Source organism: Polypterus senegalus, chromosome 5 (assembly GCF_016835505.1).
Source record: "Polypterus senegalus isolate Bchr_013 chromosome 5, ASM1683550v1, whole genome shotgun sequence".
NCBI classification, from domain to species: Eukaryota; Metazoa; Chordata; class Cladistia; order Polypteriformes; family Polypteridae; genus Polypterus; species Polypterus senegalus.
Window position 1 is genome coordinate 35,390,238 of NC_053158.1, and position 12,140 is coordinate 35,402,377.

The 12,140-nt window shown below is 36.1% G+C and overlaps 1 protein-coding gene across 1 annotated transcript in view; it reads right to left on the reverse strand.

The window, feature by feature from the left end:
- Positions 1-12,140, reverse strand: part of prkdc (protein kinase, DNA-activated, catalytic subunit) — a 263,584-nt gene that overhangs the window by 218,347 nt on the left and 33,097 nt on the right. Inside the window, exons 14-15 of the mRNA XM_039754497.1 lie at positions 3,464-3,513; positions 1,471-1,587 (exon numbers count right to left, since the gene is read on the reverse strand). Coding sequence (XP_039610431.1) covers positions 1,471-1,587; positions 3,464-3,513 — 167 coding nt within the window. The remainder of the gene's footprint in view (positions 1-1,470; positions 1,588-3,463; positions 3,514-12,140) is intronic.

Here is a 12,140-nt window from a genome sequence, read left to right on the forward strand (position 1 = left end):
AAAGATTAAAAGAGATGAGCCTTTTCAGTTTAAGCAAAAGAAGATTATGAGATGACATGATTGAAGTGTTTATAAATTATAAAGGGAATTAGTACTGTGGATTGAGACTGTTACTTTAATATCAGTTCATCGAGAACACTGGGACACATCTGGAAACTTGTTAAGGGTTCGATATTCGATAAGCAGACAATCAATTGTAAAAGTACAGTCATTCATTTTACCTGCACTAATTCTGGCATCAAGTTACTCCAGACGCATTATGCAAAGCTGCTGTATTTTTTTTTTAACTATTTTAGCACCTCACTTCCACAAGCAGCTATTTTGTAATTGTGAATGGTTTGCCTGTTATCTTTATTTGTAAAAAGTAAAGCTAGACCCTTTCGACGATGTAGTTTTTTTTTTGACTCCGCAATTGTGTTGGGAGCAGTTTTTCTAAATGTTTTCTTTAAAGTATCATTTTACATCTGATTCTGCCCCATTCACTCCTAAACCTTAGATTCCTGACTGTTGTTCAATGATATGATCTTCTCATTGAAGCAAAAGGAAAAAACAACACATAATTCTGATTTTCCTTTTATTACAATGCTTAAAACTCCCAGATTTAAAGATCCAACACACTGTGTCTGACAAATACTCTCCTCCTTACATGGCTGCCAGTTTGACAAATAATGCCTAAACAATGAGATGTAATCAAAAATATTCAGGCCATCTGTATTAAAAAATTGCTCCATCTGTAAAGGAGAAAAAAAAAAAAAGACCGATTGTGCACACCCTGACTTGATAACATGATGATCCTGTAAGCCACACAGAAACTGTTTTTCCAGGTGAGTCTACAAGTGCGGACATATTTATTTATTCTGAATACCATAATATTACCTGTACCCATCACTGCCAATTGAACACCTCCAAAATGATAAAACAAGCCCACCTTTGACATGCTTGCTCTTTTACTTCAATCACTATTCTCACCCTGTCACGTTCTTACTAATTGACCCATGACAGTATGGTAATGTTGCCTGGGTCTTCTTGTAGTGAGCTGGTGTCCCTACACTGCAAACATATTGTGACAAGTATTTAAATAACAGTTAAATGACTGGGGTTTTGCGGTGGACTGGAGCCCTGCCCAGGGATTTGTTCCTGCCTTGCACCCTGTGCTGGCTGGGATTGGCTCCAGCAGACCCCTGTGATCCTGTGCTAGGATATAGTGGGTTGGACAATGACTGCCTGGGGTTTTATTTTTATGTTTGTTGCTGCTGTTTGTTCTTGCTGTGCAGTCATCACTATAATAACAATGTAAAAAAAACCATGTACAATCATACAAATAAAACACTCAGGATCATTAACCTAAGTTAAAAATATCTGAATATTTACTTATTCTTAATTGGAATATCAAAAACCTTTTTTTAGCTAATCTGACAGCCCCAAGCTGTACCCTAACAAAAATCAGATCAAGGGCATGTAAGTACCTACCATCATTTTATCACAGTCCAACAAGCTCTTAAAGAGATCCAAATAGTCACGATAAGAAGGAATCTTCCACTTGCCACTGCGTACTTGAGCATCTTTCTCTTGATCACTTTCTTCTTCCTTATAAGCAAGAACACACAGATTACAAATACCTCTAAATCTGAAAACTTGGATTCAGTCTATGTGGAACGTCAAGATCACCCTGACCTGGAATACAAATGTACCACACCACAAAACTGTATAAATAAGTAATTTACTACAATAATAAAGAAGGTTGCACACTGAAGTAATGCACAAAGGCTGTCTTAAACAGGTGTTGAACAATCTAGCCATCTTGGAAATGTCTGTTTTTTTCCATATTTTCAATATCTCCTTATTACATCTGTTCTTTCATCCCTATGAAATACACCTGATCCACCAAGGAGATCATTTTAAGATTAATAAACTCTCACAGGCACTAGTCTTAAATCCACTCCGTGAAGTATATTTCTGGCACACACCTATACTCAGATATACACAGAGACCATTTGTAATCAACACTGAACCTAATGTGTATGCCTGTATGGGATGTGGTCCCCAAAGGTAAAACTCAAGCAAACAAGGAGGGGAATGTTTAAACTCCACACAGACAAAAACAATGGAGCTGTAAGGCTGACCTACAGAAATATATACTGCATATCCCAGCAATATCTTATTCAAGTAGTAATCAAGTAATCAACTAAAACACTGTTTAGTTTCCACAGTCAGGTGAAAATGCCCACCACCCTGTATACCAGAGTCTCTTTTTCCTAAGCAATCAACCCTGTATAACCGACTATACTTCCTTAGAAGGTTGGCATCCTTCAACATCTGCAATAAGATGCTGCAGATGTTCTACCAGACGGTTGTGGCGAGTGCCCTCTTCTACGCAGTGGTGTGCTGGGGAGGCAGCATAAAGAAGAGGGACACCTCACGCCTGGACAAACTGGTGAGGAAGGCAGGCTCTATTGTAGGCACGGAGCTGGACAGGTTGATATATGTGGCAGAGCGACAGGCAATCATGTCATCTGAGCAGACTCCTGTCAATCATGGAAAATCCACTGCATCCACTGAACACTATCATCTCCAGGCAGAGGAGCAGCCTGGAGATGATACTGTTCAGTGGATGCAGTGGATATATGCAGTGGACAGACTGCTGTCACCGTCCTGCTCCACAGACAGACTGAGGAGATCGTTCCTCCCCCACACTATGTAACTCTTCAAATGCACCCTTGGGGGGGGGGGGCCCTTAAACATTAACATTATTCAAAGTTATTGTCTGTTTGTACCTGCATTTTTATTACTCTTTAATTTAATACTGTTTTTTTGTATCAGTATGCTGCTGCTGGATTATGTGAATTTCCCCTTGGGATTAATAAAGTATCTATTTATTGTTACTTCCATCTCCAAAAAGAACCCCAAATGTCTTTCAAAAATTGGAAGTGATAACATTTCACATTCTAATAACGATGTACTGTATGTTGATTTTGTATGTGGGAGATATTATAGAAATAGTTTGAATTCATCTTATTTCATGACAACTAGAAAAAAATACAGTACCACAGGTGGCAAGCCACTGGCTTAACTGGTAATTAACCAGTAATATAATATTTATATTCTTGTGATGGCTTTTGTCCATCAAACTTCTGTTCACTACGATGTCTAATTAACATCACTATAAATATGTTGACTGTTAAAATGGAATAGTCAGGACAGATTCCAAAAGTTGATTTTTTGTTAGTCTCCACAATCTTTCTTTTACATAGAACGAATCAATACAAATGTCCTCATAAATCAGTTTTCTTTCTACTATATCCCTCTATACTCTCTCTCTCAAACTTGATGACTACCATCATTTGGTTAAACTGTTTTCAGTTTTTTTTTTTTTTTCCCCAAATTCTTTTCTTTCTTTTATCAATATAAACCTGTCAGGTAGAATCATAAAAAAAAGATAAGATATAAATAAGTATGATCTCACCCCACTGCGTAGTACTGGCTTTGAACAGACACGAATCAAGCCCTGATGCACTGAAAAACAAAAGGAATACTTTTATGTATCTGCCAGGAAATTAAGAATTGAGAACAAAGTGGCAACACTAGCCAAATATACAGCTGATTGTTTCACATATCAATCTTAGCATGAACACAATTGTTTTAGTAAGAAGTGCACTGTTTTATATTTAATGTATCGATGGGGAAATTAAAGGCCTCTGGCAAGTGTTTCGGTATTATTCACATTTCTTTAATGTGGTACAATATGGTAAGGACATTTATTTGTACACTAGAATCTCTACTACTGCCTGCTTTATTTACTAACAACTTTGCATTGGTCCGTGTCAAAATACTCCCAATAGCTTGTGGATTTCAGGATTTGGCACAAACTTCAAAGTTGACATGAAAGAAAACAAGCTTTTCAAAATACAAGGGGTAAGCTAATCTCATTTTCTGTCTGCTTTTCCTTGTGAGGGGCACATTGGCAACACGTGGAGTAAATCAAGGTGTGGAAGGATTGCAGTAACAGTAGGTTAACTGGCCAACACCACCTTAACCACCAGAGAACACTGCCTGTGAAGTGCTTTCAACTTTTTCGGATAAATTTCATCCAGTACTGTAGCACTGCCACTACAGAGCTTTCTAGTAATGACTTTGGCAAGTTCAATAGACTTCACTTACATAACCGTAACGAGTTGGGGACAGTTGCTGCACGCTTCTATAACCACAAATTGTATCGCCCGACGTGCCCAGTTCACCTACTTATGACTCATCCCGACAGAATCAAACAATCAATTAGCATCCACTCAGAAGTACAATGAATATAATGTAGCAATGAAGAATAAGGAATGTGGCTGTTTTAGACCTTGCTGATTGAAGTGTGGGTTATCTGTCTGATATACCATTGTTTACATACCACAGCAGAATTGAATAAAGGAAAAAATAAAGAGGGAGCAATTGAGTCTGAAGTTGCCAAACCTGTAAACCCTTTGTACAGCATCGGAACTGTCAGGCAGTCAGTACATTACTGAATGTTTGATAAAGGGGCGAAACACATAATTCTTCAGAAACATGAAATTGTGCTGGAAAATCATCAGGCAGTCACATAATTTGACATGTGCAGCGATTTCTTGTCATGTAAATTAGCATTCTCTAGGGATAAGATCAGCAACTTTAATTATCAATTTTAATATCCTCGCTAACTAGAAGCTATGTTACTGTATGTGACATAGTGTTTAGAGGGTATATCCACCAGACTTAGTAGTTTTTCAAAATACTCCATCTATAGTTAAGTGTTTCCTCGTATTTGTTGACAACAGCCCTGGGAAGGTTTCACCTTCCATTCCCGACTTATTAAATGGTTATGCGAGTACTTAGTGAGCCCACCCAAAAAGTAAAATAAAACGTTTTCTATGGCCTCACTAAATTCCCGTCAGTACCTCTCAGCAAAACCAGTTGGCACTGAGATCAGGCAGACCATACCTCCCCAAATTACACACCTCCAGGTGATTCCATCATTTGTATGTTAAAGTCTCACAGAAAAACTACATAGATCAAAGATGTAACCACCCCCCTTCCAAGCACAACATCCACTGTGTTTAAAAAAGGCCAAATAATCTGAAACGTTTATAGGCATCTATGCAAAAACAAAGTGAAAGGTTTCCTCTCTGAGAATTTAAGTTGAACTGAAGTGACCTTCTAACCAACCTATACATTCCCCACATGTGCCTAGCAGTCTGGTTCTTAAGCCAATGCTATGCATAGAGACAAGTTCAGCTATGCTAAGCCTATATTCTTCAAATTTCCATCCAAGCACTGGCTCCAGTTTCCAATACCAAGATCTCTACTGTTCCAATCTTTCCTACCCATGTATATCACTTGACTACAGCTACACCCAATGGTGGGCCTAGATGGCAGCCCCATGTAACTTATTTGAGATGGCCTAAGTTGGCCACCTGGGAAACTGCTTACAAAATCCATTGCTCAAGTGTGGTTCTGGTATCTCCCTGTTCAGGACAAGTTTTGACAAGATTTATGCAAACCTATTAGGGCTGTCATATTTTTGGGCTCCTCTTTGCTTGACACCTCTAGACCAATTTGCCATAAAACCTCCAACCAGGAGCATAAACCTCTTGACAAAATATATCATACTGAGGCTAAAAATCATAGGAGTGGCAAACTGGCAAGTCCACATTTAAAACTAGGGCTTAATATTTTTAAAAACAAATAAGAGTATTTATTAATATTAATTTTTTACTGAACCCTAAGATTATATAATTAATATTTTATCACTTGACATGATGCAGCACAGAAATTATTATTAATGGCTCAAAAAAATATAGCAAAACTTCTGGGAATATGCTAAATGTGTGTGATAAAATATAATGTAATGAAGCAGCAAATGGAGAAAAAGTGAATAGACACTGGATTACTAGGCACGTCACTGCAAAGCGTTACCCCAAGTAATGTCTGGACAGTTTCATATATTGCAGGTGCATGCCATCTTTTTTCACCTTTTACAGCAAAAAGTCCTACATGCTCAAGTTTTACTATAGAATCACTGCTCATTGGTAGCAGATAAGATAAGATTTTTGTGTTAACTGTTAAGTTTTCAATGTACGATCACCTAAAGATATACTAAACAGATTATCCCTGAACTTGCAAATGTAGGAAACTAATGTCACAAACTATACCCTTATGGTGGGAGAAAAACAAATTAACAAGGGGGGAAAATATACTAAATACCTAGAACTGAACAGAACCTGAACTCAAAGGACAATTGGCAATCATAGATCAGTAACTGGGGTCAGTATCCTTTGTCCTGATTGTTTTGGAGTATACTTATGACTGGCTTCATTCAGTCTGGGAGGCATCAGCCACTCCACCACCACTATAATTGGCTTTTAATATTCTTCGCTGAAGTAAGGATGGGGCTTTCCTAGCAGTTTCCTTGCCTTGCTTTTTCTAACGTTACAAACATTATCTCCTCAAATGTTTAACGGAAAAGGTTGAGCAAATTAACACACTGTTAAGACCAATAATAAAGAAAAGGAAAGCAAACTAGCAAAATATTAAAAATGGAGAGTATGATCTGAAATAGTCTGAAATACCATAGCCTAGCACATTTAACTGAAACAGAGGAAAAATTTTAAAATATTTTGTGTATTACAATGAACGGTCAGAGGGATAACTTATTATTTTCTCCCCAGAGTTCCCGTCCAAGTTCTATTCACTGTATCTGTTAATAGTATATATTTGAAACAGACTGGCTGCATGTAAATCATATTAATTTTCTGTTCACAGAAATGAGATAAAAATGCTTAGTAACTAGTATGTATGCGATAACTGAGGATAAAAAAAAGAAGAAAAAAATGACAGTCTTGACAGGCTTAAACAAGACAAACGAAAGTCTCAAACTTTCATAAAAGGGTTGTCAACAACACTCCCAGTCATAAGAATAATGTGTATGTATAGTACACTGTCTAGAGATACTCAAGTTTTTGCAATACCTTTCTATGCCACCTCAATTTAAATCAACAATTTAATTAACTATTTTAATGACTTCTCTGAAAGAACTTTATTCCAAATTCAAAATGATGAAGCCAAAGGGCACTACTTTCCCACATTTCAATGAAAAAAGTGATTATGAGGAAATGAAAGCATGCTAGAGCTCAGCTTCTTTTAATTGGAGCATGATGTTTACAACTTGAATACATTTGGCGCTTAAAAGTATCACAAAAAAACAAAAGCAGCCATTTGGAATGAATTTAAATTGATGCAATTTAACTTTTTTGACTTCTGGTGAATTCCCATGAATAAGAACACAATTATTTTCTCATCTGACGGTAAATGGAATCTATTTTTTCTTAAATACTGACCAAAGATTTTTTTTTTCCCCCCAAAACACCACCAATAGTTAAAATGTTAACATTTTGGCATATTTCAAAGCAGAAAAAAATATACTGAACATTTTAGAAAGGGTGACTTAATTTTATAAGTAAGCATACTAAAAGGAAAGTGTCACCTGCTTCAGGCCAAATAATGTAAATATGTCACCCCCACAAAAAGTTGGAAAAGTACAGTTTAAAATTACAAAACAAAATTCATGTGGCTCTAAATCTTATTTGTAATTCTCAAAAAAACTTGAAGAAATAAATATATCCACACAGTTTTTAACTCTTAAAAAAAAACATAGATTGTGTAGCAGCTAAGGCACTGAATATATAAACATTATCCTGATCTTGAATGTAACCCAGGAAAAATGCATGGGGCCAAACAGAGATGTCAAAGTATCAGATTTTTTGTATTCGATACCTTTACCAATGAAATTTCACGATACTCTGTATCTGCTCAATACCACAGCAAAAATAGAAAACCTATCCATTTTATTAAAAGTACTGTACCTACATCATTCAACTATGTTCAACAGTGAACAAAGTAATTCTTATATAAATGCTAATAGTAACAGCAGTTTTAATTTAATATATTGGTATGCCCATCAAGTAGTAATAGAAATGTTATTTAAGTAAATTAGTTTTGCCATTCATAAATAACAAAATAATAATACTGGGCTTGGATTTTTGATAGACACGGGGATTCCCCCAATGTAACAGCAAGATGATGGATGTTAGATACTTAGTAAGATGTTCAGTATACAACTATAAAGAAAGATATCATCACAGATTAGGGTTGCATGATATAGCAGTAGTGAAAAAGTATCAAAGAACACATTTTCAAAACTGCATGGCAGCAGTTTCAGTACTGGAAATAAATGGTAGTTTTCAAGCACCTCTTACTCAGTTATTTATTTGCATGATATGAACTACAAGGACCTCAACCCACGAGACAGATCTTTAACTGTGAAATTAAATACAGTATATATACATCCACCTTAAATCACCAAGGTGAAAACTCCCCCGCAGGTCTTTGAACATATATATTTATATAAATGTGCCAGAGACTCCAAGAAACAAATCCCTCTCTCTGATCCTCTTAATGATTTGTGAAGTGTGGTGTAGGAGGATGGCACATGAATTCTTTAAAGCTGAACATGCCAAGGTGGCTGGTGCATGACAGACTGTGGATGTCCATGGTGAGACACTACTGCTAAATAAACAAACAAACAAACTACTGTGATAACTTAAAATGAATTGCAGAATATAATCTTATCTTCCTAAACTATCCACAATAACACAGTAGGAAAAGGATCTTCTGTTTAATATAAAATTAGGAAAAAAAATACTTTGAGTAACAGTTCAAAAGTCCTTTAGGATTTTTAAGGCATTTATTATTACTCTTGTAACCAACAAACTGATCCTGCTGAACCATTTCTGATCTTTTGGATCGTTCATTATCTTTGAGTGATAACTTCAGTTTAAGTCTTTTTCTTTCTCTACTTCTTGAATGGATAATGGAGAGGGTACATGATCTGAGAAAGTATTGAATGTTCTTTACTTACACACTAGTTTACAAATTGCAATGCAATCTATTAAATCAAAAAACTTTCTCAAAAAATAGAGTAACTTTTTTCTTAACCTCTTTAGTGTTGTTACACGTAAGCATCACTCGGGCTGTGAAAACAGTGCTAAAAGCATTAGTACAGAGTGTCACTTGGGCAACTGTATAGACATGTCTCATGTAAATGTTAGACCCAAGCATTACCCAGGCTATAAAAGTGCTAATAGCATTAGCCCCGAGCCTTACTCGGGCAACAGTATAGGTGTGTCTTAGATAAGCATCAGGCCTGAACGTAACCCAGGCAATGGTATAGATGCGTCTTTTCCTAGCCCCATAATGGCGTCTCAAAAGAAACCTTATAAGCAGCACAGGTGTTGCACGCTCTTGACAGTGATAACAGCAGTCATGTTGAACAGCCACTCATCAGCAGTGAAGATGAAGTGAATCAGTCTTCAAGCAGTGAAACTGAAACAGACAGTGAAGCCGAAAGCGATTCTAATGAATCCGAAAGTGATGCTCGCCTTTGGGTTTCTGTTGGTCCTGTTTCTAATAAACCAGCACCACCTGATTTTGACTCTGAGGTGCAACAAGGAATAAAAGTGAATGTTAACAGCCAAGATCCATGTACTTACTTGAAGTTATTTTTGATGATGAAGTGATCAAAAGAATTGTTGCTGAGATGAACCATTATGCTGAACAGTTTTGGGTAAATGTCCGCACAACAAAGCAGTTTTCACTAATCAAACACATGGGAACTGGTAGCTTGATGATATCTGCTAATAGTATCATCATCATCATTAATTTCATATTATTATTATTCATCATTATTATACTTTTTACACTTCTGACTCATAGTTTTAGTGTTTAGCACAATTTTTCAAGCCAAACTGCAATGCTTTTTACATGTCTTTTTGAGAATGTAATGCTAAGGAGGTTAAAGTTGTTAACTCGCCTTAAAAGCTGCACATGACTTAAAACTGGCTCTCACTAATGCAGTGTTACTGAATATGTAGTGAAAGAGCAAAGCTAATGAAGTAAAAGTACAGTGATGAGACATCTCATGAAAATTCAAAGAATATTTTCACCCTAACTAAATGCTTTGCTATGAAACCAACAAAGTATATTGGTCTGCATTTTTTAAAATGCCTCTCCCATTTCATCTTCTAAAGATTAGGTTACACCTTTCTTCAATGTAAAACCAACTTCATATGTGCCAGTAGTATTAAAATTGCACCCACAGCCTCAACTATTAATTCAAGTTCTAAAAATCAGATGGTGCTCCCACTAACTGCTATTGACTGTATTTAATCTTCCTTTTACTATTTTAAGGAATTTAAAGTTGCCATCTTGGATAGTTTATCAGCACTAATGTACTTCAAAACAGTGAACTATAACATAAAAAGTAGTTCAGGTATATGCAGCAACAGGAAACCTTTAATATATTTAAAATATTTTCTGTCCTACATTTTGCTTTTTGGGTACCCACTCCCAAATGTCACACTAAAATTGAATTCTGTAAAGTAAGCAATTAAGACGGGCCTAGCTAATACATCCCATTCATGTGAAACAAATTTTGATCATTTAGGCTAGAAGCGTTGGGCACCTGGTAACAGAACGTCTTAGGAAGTGATTCAAACATCCAGTTACAGCAATTTCCTCTTAGAGCATTTTATTATTACGACTTTAAATCTACCACATTGCTCCTCAACTAGCCTAACATTTAGAAGTTTATTCAGGGCCATGTTTTTCTTTAAGACATTTGAGCATCTGCTCAAAATTTGCTTGTTAGAAATATAATTTGATAGTTAAATTTTTTGTTCATTCAAAATGCCAAAAGACTGTAAAACTAATTATATTATGGTCACTGGATCCTAATGGTTCAATAACTTTTGTACTTTGAATTCTTTCTTGATTATCACAGAATATCAAGTCAAGAAAAATATGTTTATAAAGTTCATGCACAAATAAGCAATTTGTACCATATGTTCATTTTATTATTTTGCCAAAATAAAGTAAACACACACACACAAAATGTCCTATTTATTAAAATAGCTATTTTTCTAACTATGAATTAAATATAAAATACAAAAGAATACTTCGCTTCCAATATTGCCAGAGATTAAAATAAATCTGGGCAAAGGGAAAAAACCCACATATTAAACAGGTTTACCCCTTAAAACATAAGGGGAGGGCAAAAAACTACTCCAAAATTATGCTTAGTATTAGGAATAATTTAAAATGTATTACTGTTACTATCGTACTAAAACTAACTGTTTCTCCCTCTCCTTCCTTCACATGCCGATTATATAAACACTCCTGCTTGTAAAACGGACAGCTGCACTGTACAATCTTCTACTGCAACATGAGCGGCAAACATCAAGAACTATACCACCATCAGTAGCACAATGCTCATAACTACAAAATGGGCCAATTTACCACCTCATAAAACATAGAAGTTACATTTAGCCAAAATAGAAATGCATGCTGATAAAATATCTCTAAACTGTTACAAAGCTTAACAAGCTTTTCCTCACAGTAACTTCAGTGCTGCTTGTGATTACCCTTCTTGGCGTTAAGACCAAGTGTGACTCAAGCTGGAAATTCTATGTAATTACGGTTACACCCAAGTTAGACTCGGGGTGATGTGTAGCAATCCACTTTACAGCGCCAAGCCTGGATAATTCTATAGACCAGGTGTGGGCTATTGGTCATGAAGGGCCGCCATGGCTGCAGGTTTTTGTTCCAATCCAGTTTCTTAATGAAATGCAACTTATTGATGATGAAACACTTATTGCTCAAGCGACATTTTGATGCTTCATTTTACTGATCTCACTTGTTAAGGTTCCCCATCGTTAAACTGCTCACTTCAGTCTTAAACAGCTGCATTCTCTGTTCTAATGGCTCCTTATTAAAAATAAGATAACTTGTTTCCATTTACACCTGTGTGGATTCATCATGCGCTATTTGGTTTAATAAAACACTTAAGAGAAAAATATGACAGACTGAAAATTAACCATTTTAGGCTTCAAATCATTTGGATGATATCTTGGAAAGAAAAAAAATCTATGATACAAGAACCTAACATTGCACACTAACAAGCCAATTAAATAAGGTCTGAGATTGGCAAGGATTGGTTTCTCATTAAGCAATTGGGTTGGAATGAAAACCTGCAGCCCTCCAGGATGGACACTGCCCACTCCGCAACA